The sequence below is a fragment of the Thermobia domestica genome, chromosome 7, assembly GCF_964235325.1.
Source record: "Thermobia domestica chromosome 7, izTheDome1.hap1.1, whole genome shotgun sequence".
Classification (NCBI taxonomy): domain Eukaryota; kingdom Metazoa; phylum Arthropoda; class Insecta; order Zygentoma; family Lepismatidae; genus Thermobia; species Thermobia domestica.
The window spans coordinates 80,975,024-80,994,122 of NC_137460.1; the positions used below are offsets into that span (position 1 = coordinate 80,975,024).

The 19,099-nt window shown below is 37.0% G+C and overlaps 1 protein-coding gene across 2 annotated transcripts in view; it reads left to right on the top strand.

Annotated features, from left to right (window-relative positions):
• Positions 1 to 8,679, top strand: part of LOC145690227 (LIM/homeobox protein Awh-like) — a 201,100-nt gene extending 192,421 nt beyond the window's left edge. For both annotated transcript variants that reach the window (XM_081764913.1, XM_081764912.1), the window contains exon 5: positions 3,949 to 8,679. In XM_081764913.1, the coding sequence (XP_081621039.1) occupies positions 3,949 to 4,020 (72 nt within the window). In that variant the 3' untranslated portion in view covers positions 4,021 to 8,679. The remainder of the gene's footprint in view (positions 1 to 3,948) is intronic.
• The last annotated feature ends 10,420 nt before the right edge of the window (positions 8,680 to 19,099 follow it).

The window sequence follows — 19,099 nt, forward strand, 5'->3', positions numbered from 1 at the left end:
AGACTTTAGCCAATGACGGATAGTTTTTGCTATAGGTGGTTCACCACCATGCTGACGTCTAAAATTACGTTGCACTGTTATAACTGACTCAGTTTTCACAAGCCAAATAACACACTGCGCTTTCTGTTGCGGAGTACACATTGTTGCTGAGTTGCTCTGCACTGAACGCCTGCCTGGATTAAACTGAGGAAACAGAGGAAAGAAACAGCACTGGTGCCGTCTCAAGGTCAAGCAGACCTCCCAACTGCAGAGGAGCCAAACTTGGCGAGTTGATGAATCAAACACCACAAACTAGAATAGTGTATGTCACTTTTTACAGATTCTAGGACACACTAAAACTAGGGAGTTCTTTTTCAAACACACTGTATAACACGGACGTAGTAATAAGAATCACTCACAGAAATGTAATAAGATTATGACATCAATGTTGTAAAGAGTTTGTTTATACCAACAGTACTTTTCCATTTAGAAATTGTTTTGATTCGTCGACATCAAAAGCATAAGCGTAAAATTCTCTACACCAATAAATTTCCGAGAAAATTGTACATTAATTTGATATATCACTTGCACCTATTCTCATTTTAAAACCGAGAATTGAATCCAATGTGGCGGATCCAAGATGGCAGGCGGGGTGGGTAACGTGTCAGAAAAGCAGTACTTGATTTAATTTGTTTTGCTTATGTTCACATTCATGTAAGGTTACACCTAAAGAAAATAAAAGCAATTTTGTGTCCGAGCGTTATAGTAGTGTATGGTTGAATTTCGGATATATGAAGACCCATAATTATGCAAATTACCGGTATGGGCCGCTAAAATTAGTACAATACACACTGGGTTGCAGAGAACTTTGCATTTGAATCAATTTTATGTGTCCCGAGGGGACACTTCGCGAATGTACCTTGTTAGAGTTGCTTAATTTTAGTTCCTTGATTATGTCTTCTGCATTAATAGAGTTTTGACTTTTACCTATGATTGATTCCACACCACTGCATGGCCACTAAAAGTAAGCATTTTAAACATCTGGTTACTCTATTTTTATTCAAGTACTTGATATTCGGCACCATTACGAACAGTATTTTGGTTTGCAAGTAACCTGTATGTTAGTACGTGTTTTCGATATGCGTGTTCTCAGTTCCGTGCCTTAGTAGATAGATACCAATGTTGCTTGAATCACATGCTAAAGTATTCCAAATACTACAAAGCTGGCATGATGAAAAGAAACATTACACTCTAAGCAAACAAATGAAAAGTACGGTATTTATTGAATGATTGATCTGGTCTATTACTAAGAAACACAAACATTGGCTTTTGATACATACAGTAGCCTTATTTAGCCTCAGCTACACTCCCGTTTATGAAAATTATAAGACCAGGAGGAATAATGGGATTGCGTCCAAACTCACCGGATATGTTAGATAGTGTATTGTGGAAGTGTGATTAATCAGTGTACTTACTGACTTATGCGTCGGCCCAGAGAGCTCCTTCGGTTTAGTGCTAGGACTCAGTTTGGTGACAGGGCGACGCTAAACCTCATCGTCATAACGAATATATTAATCTAAAATCACTCTTATGGTTATGCTAGGTCCCGTGAGTGATCCTGTAATTTAGTTTCCATGGAGTAAAAACTGTTTTCAAAAATCCTTCTGTGCGAGGCAATTTTACTCTGATGTTGCATTACTTTTAAATTCCTGTGTAATCCTGAACTCACGTAAATAGCATGTCAAATCGCTCACACTTTTGGATCTGCACAAGGGCATAAAAGCAAGACCAATTATCAAGCATACGTAAAGAAGCGACCTGAAGTCAAACTCTTTCTCCCCACTTTCTTGGTGTGAAATGTTCAAAATGCCTTAAAATTTGGGGTAAAAAGAACGGTAAATAGAACAATTAAGAACTTTGCTTGCTCTACTCAGTAAATTTTCATGGTGTATTGCTTTGAGGATTTACTTTTTAAAAAGGGAAGGAAATAAGAAAGAAGTGAACAACTAGAAATCATGGTTAGGTGAATGAAACTATGTAAACACATTTTGTAGGCTATTATATATGATCATGTGGACAGGGTCTTACATTTATGAACAAAATGTTAAGGGTTTGTTAAAAGACCACAGCAGTACCCCAATGCGGGTTAGCACTATTGTATGCAGATAGTCATAAAGGTATCAGATATCATACGGGGAAATGTTTCGCACTTCTTGTACTTGATAACTAAATTGATCAAAGTTTATCACAGTGGTTGCAGACCGGACCATATATCGTCAATCGAATTCCACGTATACTGTAGAGAACGCGTTGGGTAACACGAGCGATGTGTGGATGGGCAATATCCTGTTGAGGCACCACATATCCCTGAACGACTTAGTTTATTTTCTGGCTGTTCGCTGCACTGGTCAACATTCCGTCCCTGTATAAACAGCAGACGTAAGATATAATTATGGATCTCCACACCATGATTGACGTATTACGTATGGTCCTATATTACGGTTTGGCATATACTGTGAAGTTGCTGCTCATTTACTTTAAGCCACATCCACAAGCAACTATCACTAATGCCAAGGCAGAACGTCTTTTTATATAAAATAGCTTATGCGCCATCGGCGTGGAAGACTGAAGTTCGATTCCCAATGGAAGCTCATGTGGTGCGGTCTCACGTTAAGTTGAAGGTTTACGTCGCATATAGTCTAGGTGGTGAACGGGGCAACCAACTTATTAGTAAACACAATGACCCGCCCCTATTCTCCAACTGCTTCTTTCATCAATTGCAGACGGTCTGCAAAGTGGCGACTATCTGACAAGCAGCGCCCGTGATCGTAATTCTGCAGTCTCCTAACAGTTAAAAATGGTCCTAGTTAGGGTCCCTAGTGCGACATTAGTCCTAATCGATAATGACCTGGCTGTGTGATCCACAATGACCATTCGTCTGATGCCGATAATCAAACATGATCAATAAGCTGCTGCTGTTCGGAACAGGCCTGCCTTATGTGACCATCTTCCTTGGACCAGTGGCACCAACTCCATTGCACAAGCAACCAAATGCATGATTCAGGTTTAGGCTGCACCTCAGCACAAAAATCTGTTACAGCTTGTCTGGTATGTCTGAATGTTCATAATGAATCTGACGTACAGTACGGTACGGGAAACACTGCTTTGGTACTTTACCAATTGCTGCTACGAGTTTTTACGACTAGATTATTCCATACTTCGTTCATAGCGCGACGCTATTGAACATAACATATACAGTCAGCTCTTTTCCAGTAACCTACGGAAATGCGGTCTTCATATGTAATGTCCTTCTCTGTGCATTTTTTAAAAAAATATTTTCACCATTATCTATTATCTCATAATAATGATGATGATAATGATTATGATTATTTTCGTAACTAGTATTATCTATGGCATGAATGACATAAATAAATGACTCTGTTCATAGATAACATACTGGACAGAATGAATTCCTTAAATTGTCTATGGTATACAGGACAATAGCAAATGATTAAAGTTATCTGTGGTATGCAGTGTTTCTTTCAGACATGTTTTTTTTGGGGGGGACTGCTCTCCGAGCTCTGAGAGTGCTCCCCGGAAAAGACCATAATAATACATTTATAATATAATAATAAATAGAATAGTACCAACAGTGCCCCCCCGGAACATTATATCTGAAAGAAATACTGTATGCAAAGCAAATATAAATTACTTTTGTATTGTCCATAGTATACACAAGAAAGATAAATAATTAAGATTTTCTATGGTACGCAAAAAATGGAAAACAAATTACTAAAGTTATCAATGATATGTACACAGATCAAGAATAAGTTAAATGACTCCTTTTGTGTATGATAGCAACTGTGTCAACTGCATTAAGTTTCTCATTTCTCAACAATTCAGTTGTCATGTTACGTATGTTTATGTAGTCATTGGAATTTCTACTTATTTTTTCTTTCTTTCTTGCAGCGTACACCCAAGTCGAAAAAGACTCGCCGCAATTGCCAGTGTCCGAATCCTGTTTGGAGCCCTCTCCAATAGCTATGCTCTACTCGTTTGGATGACAGCCCTGATCCACGCCACATATCCGCGCGCTGTGATTGAGTGCTTCTATCAAATGTTGAACATAGAACACACACACATAAAAAAGATATAAAGAATAATTATTTCTCAGCAGGAAATAATAATAAAAATTTAGATTTGCACCATTGTTATAGGTGCAAAGTTTATCTCAGGGTGTTTTAACACTGAGTACTTATATTCCTACGCTCAAAAGAGTAACATGTTGTGTTTCGTAATAATAATTATTATTATGTTGTTGTTATCATTGGAGAAGACACAAGCTTATAGAAACTTCACTACTAAGTGGTAAATTCGTCCTGCACTTTGGTGTATATTTTATGCAAGATATAATAACAGATTGATATAAATACAGAGGATGCCAAGAAGAGAAATAGCTTTATAGAACAACAGGTCAATATTATCAGAATCAGGAGTTATATACGGTAAGTCCAGTGACCCCATTGATACACTGGTTGCGGAGCCAGATACACAGGTTGCGGAGCCACATCTAACAGTCGAAATATCACCTTACCATACGTGCTAGCTGTAACCTCTTGAGACATGGCAACGTCGATCAGAGGCAATCTAAAATCTGCTTCTTTTATAGGAAAAATAAATAGCAGGAATACTACTATTGTTTTTTTTTGTTTTTGTTGTTGTTGTTGTTGTACATTCCATTTCAGCAGTCATCTCAGTATTTTTTATTTTTTTTCTATTTTTTGTAACAGCACAAAAGGCATTTATAATGGAAAAAAAATACACAGAAACATATATTGGTGCCTCTATAAAACTAAAACCAATGAGTGTCATTTCACCTTTCTACCTCATGCTGATTGGTGCTACGTAACTGTCGTTACAATTCTTGGTAGAGTACATTGAGAAATATCGAATTTCGTAATGAAGTAGAATGGTGTGACGTCACATTTTCCTCGTTCCCCAGGCTGGTCGCCATGTTATTATTATTTTATATAGCACGCATTAAGAAGTCAAAAATAAAATAGGGTGATCAGATTCTAACAAAGTAGGACACAAATATGATATATGATAGTTTACTGCGTCGGCAGTACGCCATGTCCTTGTTTCATTTAACATTAACCTTAAATTAATCATTCTTTTTTGTTAAAAAGAAAAGCACAGAACAAAAGGATTGAAGGAATTCAACACAACTCCAAATGCTTTGATGAATGACAAAGTGGTTAATTTTTATGAACGTACAGTGAAACTTCGTGTTGGGCTAAAGACTTTTTAAATCGATTTTCAGAGCGTGGGATTATTTTAAGGAACGAGAGAAAATTTAGACCGACACGAGGGAACTTCAACTTAACTTGGTTAGCATCACTCTCGTTAAGTTGAAAAAGAAACATTTCCTACTTTACCGATACCTCAACAAGCCCTTCTCATTGTCGTCAGTAAAAATAATGTATTGCAAAACAATGGTTTGTTGATTGTTCTCTTTCCATCATCTTTAAAAAAACACAGCAGGTCATTTTTCAGTAAAAGGGTGCTTGTGATTCAAAATATGAATAAAAAATGAAACATTAAAGTATAGTACATAAAAATTATTTTTTTATGAAGGACATTTCTCGATTTCTAAGTGTCTTTGCAACACGCAGGACAGCTCTAAAAAAAAAAAAAAAGGTACCGTACTGCGAAAATCAGTACCGGTATGTCTCGTCACGTTAAAATAAAACGAAAATGGCGATGCACTAGTCAGAGGAATGTTCGTAAGTTTTAAGATATCCAGCAGATGAGTTTCATAAAGATGTAAAAGAGGAAAAAATATCTACAGTAAAAGCCAGGCATATTACCAAAACAAAATGTAGAACTGTGACAGTGGGCAGGGGCCAGTATAAATAAATAAAAAAAAAAAACATGGTTGTTATGGTAAAAGAAAGGACATCATTATTCCAATCTATCATATTTTAAAAAGTAAAAATATGAATCGAGAACAATAAGATTAAAACAAAGCAAAATTACTATACGTATTCATACAGTAACAGTAAAGCCCAGGGAGGAAAGGGCGGCCAGACGCGCCTTCTCACTATTTGTACAAGGTGATTCAGGACAGGAATGGAATATAGGGTGACTCAATAGGCTCGCTTACAGTTTGGCAATTATTAATTGTAAAATTGTAATAAGATAAGCCACTGTATCTGAATAGAACGAGCAATTATCAGTTTTTTAGCTGAAATGTCTGTTTTTTTTTTTTTTTTTTTTTAAATTTGTAGCACGAATAGAATAGGTTTATGGGAAATATTTGAATCCCCTTACCCCTGAGAATATTTATTTCAATCAAAGTAAAATTTTAAAAAATGCAGAAGGTGCTATACTTTTGACACACCGCACCCCCACAGAATACGCCTTTAATCAAATCCATATCAGTAAAAATCCAGCTTGAAGTGAGTACTAACTATCTTCCAAGTCATTGAAAACGGGTCAGGCGATTTTCCGACCCCGTAAACTATGAATTCGACACAAATATCAGTCATCTTTAACGTTTTATTTTTCACCTCCCCATCCCACCTGTTGTAGGTGGAGAAGAACTTGGACTTGTTTGGATCATCACTATTCATTTTAGCGACCTCGAAAACTATGAATTCGACACTAATATCAGTCTTTCAATGTTACAATCCATCCCCAGGGTGCTAATGGGGGCTGAACTTGACCTTAAATGGCATCTGGAATGTCATTCTCTATCTAAGAGACCTTGATTCAACATTATATCGACCGTTTCTTATCATTTTTATGCACTGAGAAAAATCCGTTCTTCGGACAGCGGTATATTGTACAAATATGCTGTATCCTCTTGCTTACTACAGAAATCAGTACGGAGCATACGGATAACGAGCTACATAGTGAGCTGCATATGCACTGCCCTTAGATGTTACATCATGCCGTTGCAGGATGTCTGACATCTAACAGTTTTCCGTATATCATATGCATATACGTCCATTTGTATGTGAAATCCTGACCGCCTATATTGTTTCATACGGAAAGTACGTATAGATAGAACACATACGGAAAGTATTATAAAACATGCGTTTTCAGTTATACGTCTGCTGTACGTTAAGTCCAAAAACTACAGAAATTACGCATGTAACCTACCTTTTCAAGTACGCCACCTGCAATTTTTTTTCTCAGTGAGTATGCACTTTCCACTCCTCCCTAGGGGTGCTCAGGGGGCTCAGGGGTCTTGTCTCCACTGAGGCTGAAATTGTACTTTAAAAACATCAGGACTTCCACTAACTAACTTACCGACGCTAAAAAGTAATGATTCATTTCTAATATCGGTAGTTTTCGTTATGTTACCATTCGTTTCTATATGTCACCATTTCATACTCCTGGGGAGAAATGGGAGCTTAAATCGGACTTAAGCGCCATCAAGAGTGTTACTATTTATATAAGCGACCCCGACAACTATGGATTCGACACTAATATCGGCCGTTTTAGATCATTCTTATATGTATTACCCTTCCACTCCTCCTGGGTGCGCAAGGGGATCTCACCATCACTGGGAGATGAACTTGAATTTAAAGAGCATCGAAACTCACAAATCAGCTCGTGTACCGTGAACACTATGGATTTGATACTAATGTTTATGCCTTCTCCTTCCCTTCCCTTCCCCCTAGGTATGCTAGGGGTCTCACTGTCACTGGAGGGCTGGATTTGAACTTGAGAGGGGATGGAAACTATCACGAATCAGCTCATAGGCCCCGAAAACTATGGATTTGATACTAATATCAGTCGTTTTTGATCATTTTATTTCTCCTCTTCCCCTCTTCCTAAGTGTGCGTTCTTTCCCTGCAGTACTCTTTCCCAGACTGCAAGTAATATGTGTACCAAGTTTAGTTAAAATTGCTTCAGACGTACCAGAGTTATGGTAGAACACACACATGCCCTACATCCATTTACATATATACTAAAAGACTGTAATTTGCGTATGTGCGTATGTTCTTCTATAGAAAAGAAAAAAATCTTTCAGATTTACGTCCTACGATTATGCCGGGTAGGATAAAGGAAGCGGTGTGATGAAAATGAATGACATGATAGAATGAAGAAAGTGGGAGAAACGGAAGAACCTCGAGACAACTCGGTGTTTGTCCACCATAAAGCCCACTTGGTATGAGCTGGAATCGAACCAGATGAACCCCGCGCATCATAGGGGAACGCTTTACAACTGACTCACCGCAGTCCTAGAAGATAAAGCAAGATTACGTCATAACTGGAGTTGGTGTTTCGTAAATGAAGTTCTGACACAAAGATGATCTTGTGTACATTTTCGAAATGTTACACCAATCAACCATGCTCTAAACCAGATAGATGTCTGTGAAAAAGCAAGGCTGCCAGTAGAGCCCTGTATCCTAAGAGAATATTGATTGCGTCAAAACTCGTAACAAAATGTGCTGCGCTGCTAAAGATATTCAAAATGACTGTATGTTATCATTAAATAAAAATTTGACAGTTTTTTCTTCAGTTGTACAATAGTAATTATTTGTATTGCAATTTGATAAAGAAATATGGCGTTTGTGGAAGCATATAATACTTTTGGATCACCATATATGTTTTTCCCATTAGTTTTACGCCTAAGATATAAAAATCGAAAGTGTAATATGAAAAATTAAATACATTTGACAAAATTCATCAGAAAATGAATTGATTTATTTTCTTTTTCCTGTCCAAATTTTATCCTGACACCTCATGTATTACTATTGATAGTGATTGTGAAATTTTCTAAGTATCAAATTAATATAGTGATACACATCACACATATTGCAACTTTCTTGTATCTCAATGGTGTAACCTGTGAGCCTAAGAAGCGCATCCTAAGAGCCTTTGACATAACCAATGAGACAAGAAGCTGCTGCAACGTTGACAGCAAGACACGGATTTATTATTTGGTGATAATATAGGTATTGGTAAAATAAAGCGTATCTTTGATAAGGGCAAAAAATCTTAGCTTGCTCTGATGAACACATTTAATATTTCTACTTTATATTTCGAGTCTTAAGGAAAGCATAGAAGCAGTGAGTATAATCTGGAGTAGGTATAATTGTTCTTTTTCTAAAGTTGTGGTTTCTTGATAATGAACTTAAGTGAAATTTTATTCAGCATCTGCTATTAAAATTTTCAGGCTACGCCACTGACTTTATCTTTTAAAACGTTGTTCCTGTACTGGTAGTTAAGAGGAAGGTGATTCGTTGACTTGGAGGAATGGTTTGTAATAAAAATTTAAGGGAATCCAAAAAGTTACATAATACAATGAGTGTTCATTGAATTGCGACCACATATCTAATACATTGTTAGTCCACCTTTTGCTCAGAGGATCATCTGGACATGGCGTGGCATGGATTCTAGTAGTTGCTGATATGTTTCCACGGGGATCTGACACCATATATTCCTGGTGGTATTCTACAATGAGCCCACAGATATTGATGTAGTATTCATGATGAAAAAAACTCGTTCCGCAACATTCCATAAATGTTCTATAGGATTAAAATTCGGTGACTTAGGAGACCAATTCGTACGCTGCAACTCCGTGGAATATTCCTTAAGCCAAGGAAGTACAGTCCTGGATTGGTGGAGCCATTCATTGTTGTTCTTGAAAATGCCCTCTTCGTGTGGGTAGAAGTGTTGCATTGTACGTGATTCTCTAACACCTGCAGGTACAGAACAGATGTCTCGCTGTGGTCCATACACACCAACGGTCTCATCCAGGCAACCGAAGCACCCTAAACCATATAGTTGCCCCCACCTGCCTGTACAGTACGTACCGTGCAAGAGCGATCAATAGCTTCGTGCTATTGGTGCCACACATGCTTATGCTTGTCCGAGAGAAGTAGCACACACTGTGATTTATCGGACCAACACACTCTTTTCCAATCATCCATGGTCCAATTAGCGTATTCCTGTGCCCTAGCGCAACGAAGTCGGCGGCGACGAGTCATAACGAGTGGGTGACGAGTGTATCGTCTGTTGTGAAACTGCATGCGTGCGAGCGTACGCTGTATAGTTGCGTGGGATATTAATGTTATAGATCCAACATTGTATTGGTAGCGTAATTCCCGGACACTAATAGTTCGTTTGGCTGTCACGAGCTGTTTGACGTAACGCAACGTTCGCCCAACGTTTTGAACTTCCGTATGCCCTGTAGCTCCGTCTCTTGGAGACTGTTACTCCACTTTCTTCCGTGTACACTTTCACTACAAGAACGGGCGCATCCGACAAGTATTGCTGTCTGGGTTGTTGACGCACCCATTACTCGGGTACCCACAATCATCCCTATTAAAATGCGGATAAATCTTGCTCACCTTCCATTATAACAATATGCTGTCTGCCAACATGTAGCGTCGAGTGTGTTCTTTCTTTGCAATGCTACCAGTCAGGGCGGTCAAGTAATCAGCTTGGCTGCTGGCCATGCTTTCTTGAGAAGTGGTCGCAATTCAGTGAGTACTCAGTGCAAATCACTATGGAGTGGTAGAGATACTGTGCTATAAGAATTTTACAGCTCAATTTTACTAATTGTAGCCTATTAGAAAAATACAAAAGTGATACGCATCTAATTGGTGGAGTAAGTATGCGGGAAATTATCTCAGGTATACAATTTCATTGTAAAATATTTCACTGCAACTGAATTATTGTATTGATTGATGCTTAACATATCTTTTCAGCACAGAGGTTATATGAAATGGAACATATTGCTTAAGCATGCATAATGAGTGATCCAAGTCACTACTAGAATACAGTCAAGAACTTCCATCACTTGCGTTAACCATTTGGCTATGAAGTAGTTCTGAATTATACAAAAAATAATAAATAAAATAAATAAATAAATAAATAAACTTGTACGTAAGTGTACCGGCATTTTTAGTTCAAGAAAGTAGAGCTATGTGTGATTATCAAATAAAGAGAACAAGCAGCCACACTAAACATGCTTGCTCTCACTTCTTAAATAAAAACCTACTGTGCAACAATTATTACGAAACATTTATTTAGGAAATATGAATGCCATTACAATAGACGTTATCGAAACACTTTGTATTGAGGAAACTCACCCCACGACCAAACTATGCCTTGTTTTTTTTTTTTTTTTTTTAATGAAAATCATTATATCATATTGTAGCTTTGTTAATGAAACATTTATTTATGACATGAATTAAGTTGCAAAAGCGGTTTGTAAGAAAATCGTCCCACAAATACTAACCCCTAAAAGTAACCTACCTTGTCCTACTACGGTAGATATATACTAGATGAAATTCCCGTTTTCGCACGGGTATAATAGTTTTGTAAAAAGTACTAGAATTCCTTCCCGCTTTAGCTTATGCATTTCAATGAAATGTAATAATGAAAACCCGTAATATCATCTCTTTCTACCCCATTTCTCACCTCAATGGCGATAAGTGATGAATTTGTACTTAAACGGCATCGGAAATATTACTATTCATCTTAACGACATCGGAACTATAACTTACACAGTACTCTTGTCATTGTTACATGTCACTCCCGCCTCTGATTGCTACTCCATGTTATCAAAGTTATCAAATTTGATGGAACATAGTAGGAGTTGGCCACAAAACGTCGTTATATTCATATTTATTTAGATCTATATTAGAAATGCATCTCGATTCGATTTGAGTGTAGTGTCCCGTTAAGCAGCCAGGCTAAGTTGACGTGGACTTACAGCCCAACGTAGGATCCGAACCACACGAGTTCCCGCCAGAAATCGAATTCGGGTCTCTCTACTCATAAACGGAGATTTTCAAAATCGATGGGAGATGTGCAACTTTATTTTTAATGAGTTTGTATATGAAGCAGCACCTTAAACTTGATGGCCTCATGAGAAACGTTTTGGCATAATTATCGAATCCTACTACTCCCCTTCAGATACGCTTTCGGGAAAAGTAATGTGACAAATCCTAGGCGAGGCAATGATCCATTCATACCAACAATGGTCTAAATCAGTCGAGTGGTCTAGGAACCTTTAAATGTTTTTACACTACGTTTATATATACACACCTAAGTGTATCAAAGAAAGTCTTCTGCGTAGGTAATTTGAAAGTCAAGTAGCCTTCCGAGTTTATCTAGTGGCTATTGCATGTGCTTTTAGTACCCGTCGTTTCTGGTTCGATTCACGGTGAACCAGCACAAAAAAATTAATGTCATAATCAGTCACTTTCATTAATCACCCATCTCCTTTTGCTCAAAGGCCATATTCGTAAAACGTTAAACTTAAAAAAAAAAAAATGCACTCACTATATGACTTATTGAACCCTGAGGTTCAATATTGCGTTCACAAAAGCTCTCCAATGGCTTCTGTCCTTGGCCAACTGGATTCAGTTTCTACTTTGTATTCCTATTTCTGCTAGATCAATCTTAATATTGTCTTCCTATGTATGCCTAGGTCTGCCTAATGGCCGTTTTCGGATTGGATTTCAAGTTAAAACTTTCTTTCATTTTGACTACATGATCTGCCCACCCGAGTCTCCTAGATTTGATGATCCTAACAATGTTTGCTAAACGGTATATTTTATGCAGTTTCTCATTATGAATTTTTTTGCCATTTCCAATTCCCGGTTTTCTTCATTTCGAATAATCGTCTCAGGATTTTATTCTCCAATACTTTCATTCTGCGTTCTTCCTCCAGAGTGACCATGTTTCTCAATGATTGCTTGCTAAAAGTCTTGCACTAATCTTAGGAAATCACTTAAAATTTAGAAATTTTCGTATTTATATGTCTTCAATGTTACATTATACACTTATTCCGAAACACAGAAAGATTTTGCACCTCCGTTTTCTTTGCTTCGCAATCATTACTAACAATTTCTTTGTCATGTTTTGAAGATTATTGCATTATGCCTTTTCTGTATTTTTATTCCATGTAAAATATTTTGATATGAACGTAACGTACTATCTGAATCTTTTGCAAATGGTATATATATATAAAGTTCCCGGTGGGAGCTCATGTGGTTCAAATTCCACGTTAATCAGTAGGTCTACGTCTCATATATCCTCGCTGCTGAACGGGACGATAAACTCAAAATCAACTCAACTATAACTACGCACTGACCTAAAGCATTTGAAATATGGTGATTTTCAATACATAGAGGTGAAAATTGGTACTGCTTAAATGCTGGCAACCCATACTAAGCATGATGAGAAATACTCTAGAAAGATTTCGCATGGGGTCAGCCACTGAAATGATCACGGATTGAAACTGTTGCCTCATTACTTCCTAACTTGACGCAGATTTTTGTGCAATCGGAATAGCAAACCTCATCTACCGTTGTTCAACAGATAGGGTTGATTACACCGAGAACTAGTGTTGAGTGCCCTCTATCATCAAATGTGCTTATCTTCCAGTTATGTCTCACACATAAGCAATATTAGGTTTTGTTGTCTTTTTTCCCAGCCATACCTCGTTTGAAGTTCCATCTGAGAAACATATACAGGGTGTTTCAAAACAACACCGACAACGCTTGAAAGGTGATTCCTGACACCAAGATAAGAAAAAAAGTATAGACCAACCTGGGTGCAGAAACGCTTCCTTTCGGATTTACAGGCTGCCGAAAACATTAAAAACTGAACTTTAAAAGTCCATAGCTCCAAAACTATGGGAATTACCGTAGTCGGATCAAGACTTCATTGAGGAAGTAGTATGTGTCGTACCCAAATATCAATGTTTAAGAATCCTGCGGTTGTTCCACAACAATTTTTATAGAAGTACAGAAGTTTATCACTACTTCAAATTATATGCTCGTAGAAAAACTCCCTCTATAAAAAATGTTACGTCAGTACCTTAGGATTCTGAAACATGGATTTTTGGATAGGGCACATATTAGTTCCTAAGTGAAGTCTAAGTGTCATCTTACGTTGCTTAGTTTTTGCTCGTCGTGACTTTCGATCTTATAGATTTTCTATTCGTGGTTATTCCCTTAAAGTCATAAATCAAGAATCTAAAGCTGAAGAAATTCTTGGCTGCATCTGAATCGGAAACAAAAACAACAAAAGTAAACAAGATATAGTATATTCAACATAATTTTCACGGTCAAATATTTATCTATTTATAGTAGTGCCGCTGTCTCCTATATAGTAGTGTCGCTGTATGAACCGTCCTCCAGTCACGTAGTACTACCGTCTAAAGCAGAAGACAGCGCCAGAAAGTGCGCTTGTCGTTGGCTGCTCCATGTCCTTGAAAGAACTCTGGTGTTACCACGTCATACCAATAAACAAAAGCCGTACAGCCTTAACTGGTAGGGGAAGTTCAGTAGAAGTGAGCGCTAAATTGCAACACAACGTAAACTTCACGTAATCTTTCAGGTGAGCAAGGGCATACTAGTGAGTTGGGCCAGACCGAGTAACAGCAGGGAAAGTTATAGTATTTTCTTTTAATGACTCAAAAGTGTTGGCATTATTGGTTATTTCCGAAATATTATTTTGAAAAAAGAAAAGAGGAAAAAAGAAAAAAGGAAATGTGGAACTGATGAAAGGCCTTAACTGTTACAACGAAAGGTTGCCGATCAAGGTATAATCAGACAAGTAGCAAGGTACTGATAACCACAGCGTAAGATACTGTGTTTACTAGTGCTACCGACTTTATTATCGTAGGATAAACAATTTATTTCTTATTATAAGCGAAACCTAGAAGTCCGTTACGATATTGTTTCTCCTGAAACCTTACCATGAAAAAGAAACTATACATCATTTCCAATTGGATACGCTGTGACGTAACAGTCTGCTGTTCTTATTCTCAGTAGACCACACGGAGGGATCAAGGAGCAGATTAGATACTTAGCTTTAGCTAACGAAGACTGTGGTGACAAGCAAACAGAGACGTCGACGATGTAAAATACACTACATCGTGCGTCAATAAGTACTACTTTCACGCTGCCAAACACTTTGCTTTATTTCATTTTCCAACCTCGTCACTTCTCTTGTAACCTTTTCTATTATCTCTGTCGTTTTCCGATGTAAAAGTGTGCTCCAAGTAAGTGGAAATGACTCATTCACAGTAAGATATGATCTAATTAGGTATATATGATATCTAAATATGCGTATTTCTCTACATATTCACCTAGTATACTAAATTGGAAACAATTACCAGTCCTACATGTACACCACGTAAATGAATTTGGTTTGCATGGACTTTCTTCCAGCGAGTGGAGATGGAATGTACTCTTGGGTTCTTGATTGACTACAGAAAATTTGCTTCTCACTATCTATTACTGTTTTTTACTCTATTACGATCAACGTTAAAACAGAAAGTGATTGACTTCTGCCGCTTCTGCTTTGAATAAATCTTTAAGGAAGAATAATCCTTGGGATGCTCGGATTGCAAGAAACCACTTCTCGCTATCTATTACTGTTTTTACTCCACAATGATCAACGTTAAAACTGAAAATGGAAACTGAATTTGCCACTTCCGGTTAAGGCCTATATCCAAGGAGGGTCTAGGGGAGCCGCCCCCCTAAATTTTTACTACCCCCTAAAATTTTTACGATAGACTTGCAAATGAACTACAGTGGACTCTTTTTAATTCGAAGTCCAAGGGGACACGAAAAAACTTCGAATTATCCAAAATTCGAATTATCCAACAACATTCATTTTCACATATATAACAACAAAGAAACCAAAGTACTGTACATCAAAAACATATTCATATGGTGTAGACTTTACCTTTAAAGCAGCTTATTATTTGCTTGTTCGAACACCGCAAACTAACAAATGACATTGACTCCACATAATTCAAACTACGTGTACAATGGAAAATATATTTACGTACAACACTACAACATATGTTGAATAGCCCAAACAATTGAAAACCAGTGACAATTTGAATATTCGGTTCTCACTTTTAAGAAGTTGTAAACCTCATTTGCTTAAATTTGATTGTTTTTGTACGGTCAATAAATCTTGAATTTCATGTATTGCGTGGACTACTATATTAATAACATTTATCAATAATTCATCTTAAATTTTCAACCAATTCTGAAACAAGATGAGATTGGCACACGTTCTCTATCTATACTTTTTCCCCAACTCACCTTCATCTTTATCATTACATAGATTTTTTTATTTATCTTTTGTATTACTCTTACCTATGGCTGCATCTGGATAACTGAAAACACATTAAAACTGTGTTTCTCTGTTTACATATGTCCAACATTAAAAATTTTCAACTGTATTTACTTCGAATTATCCAAAACATAGGTTCAAAAGTTCGATTTATTCACGATTTTTTACTATTGTTTTCAATACAGTTTTGAAGGGGAATGGACTTCTGTTCGAATTATCCAATATTTCGAATTATCCAAGTTCGAATTAACGAGACTCCACTGTATAATATGGTAATGAACTATAATATGGTAATGAACTACAATATGGTAAGATCGGCCCCCTAACTTACTACATTTTGGGGCTGCTACCGGCCTGTTTCGGTTTGAATATCTCCTATATCAACGAACTCGTTACATAGTGTTCGACTCTCTACAACCTAGCCAAAATTGATGTAGAACCATTAAGTAGTTTTTGAGAGTTTGTGTCTCCCAGATGGACAGAGTAAAGATAGAAATTAGAAGTGTCAGTACTACATATCATTACGTCCCACCAGAAAGAAAAACACTGATTGCAATGATAAAACGTTTTGCATCAAACAATAACATAGAAATTAACTGCATTACCAGAAAGTGGGCTAATATCCAGAGATGTACCCACACGAGGAGGGGAGAATAAGGGCTCGGTCTCCCAAACGACATATTGAACCCAACATGGAATTCGTCTCTTACACCATTATTAAAGTTGTTTAGTATTTACAAAGAATGAAGCATGTTAATAACAGAAAAAGAAAAGCGCATTTAAAGCAAGCACCAAGTCAACAGGTTCAAATAATTAAAACCGCTAAAATTAGTTATGCACTTTTTTGCTCTTATTTGCTGCACTGGATGTACACAATTTCAAACACATTACTACTCTATTGTGTAATATGATTTTTGTTTCCATGTGAATAGTTTACTAGTACAATAATAAATGAGTATATGGTGTTATTTTAATGTTTTAATATGCAAAATGACCGACCTTCCAGAAAAGTAATGCTTCCCCCCTCTTCTTAGAACAACTTGCTAGCTACACTGCTGCTAATATTACAAGATAATTGCTGACTAAAGGTATTTAAAATTAAATCTGTACATAGCGCTATCAGTAAACATTGACAATATTGGTATGGCATGTTATTAATCAAAGATTACACTTTTAAACAGGAAGTATCGCAGACTGCTGTTATATGAATGCTATGTGCATGTGTGTTCACTCAAGACGTGATCTACAAGAGATCAGTATTTCACAGCAGGAATTTATTCAAGAGGAGGAGGCAGAAGAAGAAACACCCCGTTTCCCACCCACTAAGAGGACCTTTAGCAAAAGTCCATTGAATGCCTAGCGGCCATTTTGATTCACCCTTTCCTTCACAATTCATTAAATTCATTGTCGTTGCAGCTGTTGAAATTAAGTGGTGCCAGATCATCGTCAGTTCTTTATTCCAGGTGAATCTTTTTATTTTTCGGGACCTGATGGTTCCTCATATCTCAGTGTCTGCGGACGGGTTCTTATATTCTTCATTCGCAGCTAACAAAAAGCGATCGCTCATAAATCACTTGGCTCTGAAGGAAAGGACAGACAACGCTCAACAATATTTGAAATTGATTTTTTCAGCCTCTATGAAGCTATATTTATTGATATATATTGTGTTTCATTTTTAACTGGAGACCAAAAGAAATGCCAATTAAAACTTATATACGTATGGTACATCATATTGTTATGGAAGAAAAATTATCCGAGAGTAACCTCTTATATACAAAAGCTAGCATGCTAATAATGATTCAGAAACGAAAGAAAATCAATAATAATAATAATAAAATGAGCATGCAATCTGCTATATTACAGCAAAATAACAAAAACTAAGTCCCACTTGATTTAACACATTCAATCCTAAGCTTGAATTAGACTTGTTGTGTCTTATTACAACAAGAGGACGGGACCCGAGTTTTTTGTATGAATTCTCATTACCTATTGCGTGTGGTAATCGGTTAGCAGTTACATGGAGAACTATTCGAGTTCGCACCCAATATACAGGGTGGTAAAAAAAACTATTTGAACAAACTTCGGAAGCTGATTCCCGACACCAAAACCAGCAAAATAGTCCTTTGCAACTTTGGTCAATGATGAATAGTTTCGGCGATATAAGGTGCCGAAAGCGTGAAAAAATGAACTTCAGAGGGCTGTAATTCAAAAACAACGCAACATAGAGAGTGCGGTTTAGAACATGACACTCGAAATCATACCTGCTCGATTTAAAAATGTGTTTCAAACCTCCGCAAGTTGTCTGCGAGGGATTCTCCAAAGGAATGTAGGGATTCCTCTTAACCTGGTAAGTAATCCCTACGTTCCTTTGAGGAATCCCTTGCAGAGAACTTGCGGGGGTTTGAAACATACAGTTTTCAATCGAGCAGGTATGATTTCGAGTGTCATGTTCTAAACCGCACTCTCTACGTTGCGTTGTTTTTGAATTACAGCCCTCTGAAGTACATTTTCCCACGCTTTCGGCACTTCATATTGCCGAAACTATCGATCACTGACCAAAGTTGCAGAGTACTATTTTGCTGGTTTTGGTGTCGCGTGTCGGGAATCAGCTCTCGACGTTTGTTCAAATAGTTTCTTACCACCCTGTTACTTAACAGTTAAATGTATGATTTTTTGTTGTTTTTGAAAAAAAAATACCATGAGTAGAATTTAATGTTGTAAATTATAGGAAAACAAATTTAAAGCCCTAGGACCAAAATTTCATTAATAATTTATTATCAACTGTTTGTACATTTCAAACCCGTGTTACAATATCTACTTTGTGGTTAGCGTTTGTTTCTAGTTTTAGTAATATTAAATGTTAAAAACTTCTTTTACACATTCACAGATATTAGGCATGTATATATTGCATTATAAAATAACTAAACGGTAAGACATAACTATCATTTCACAAAAAAGTTTTGTAATGAAAGAAAACTAAGTTCTTCAG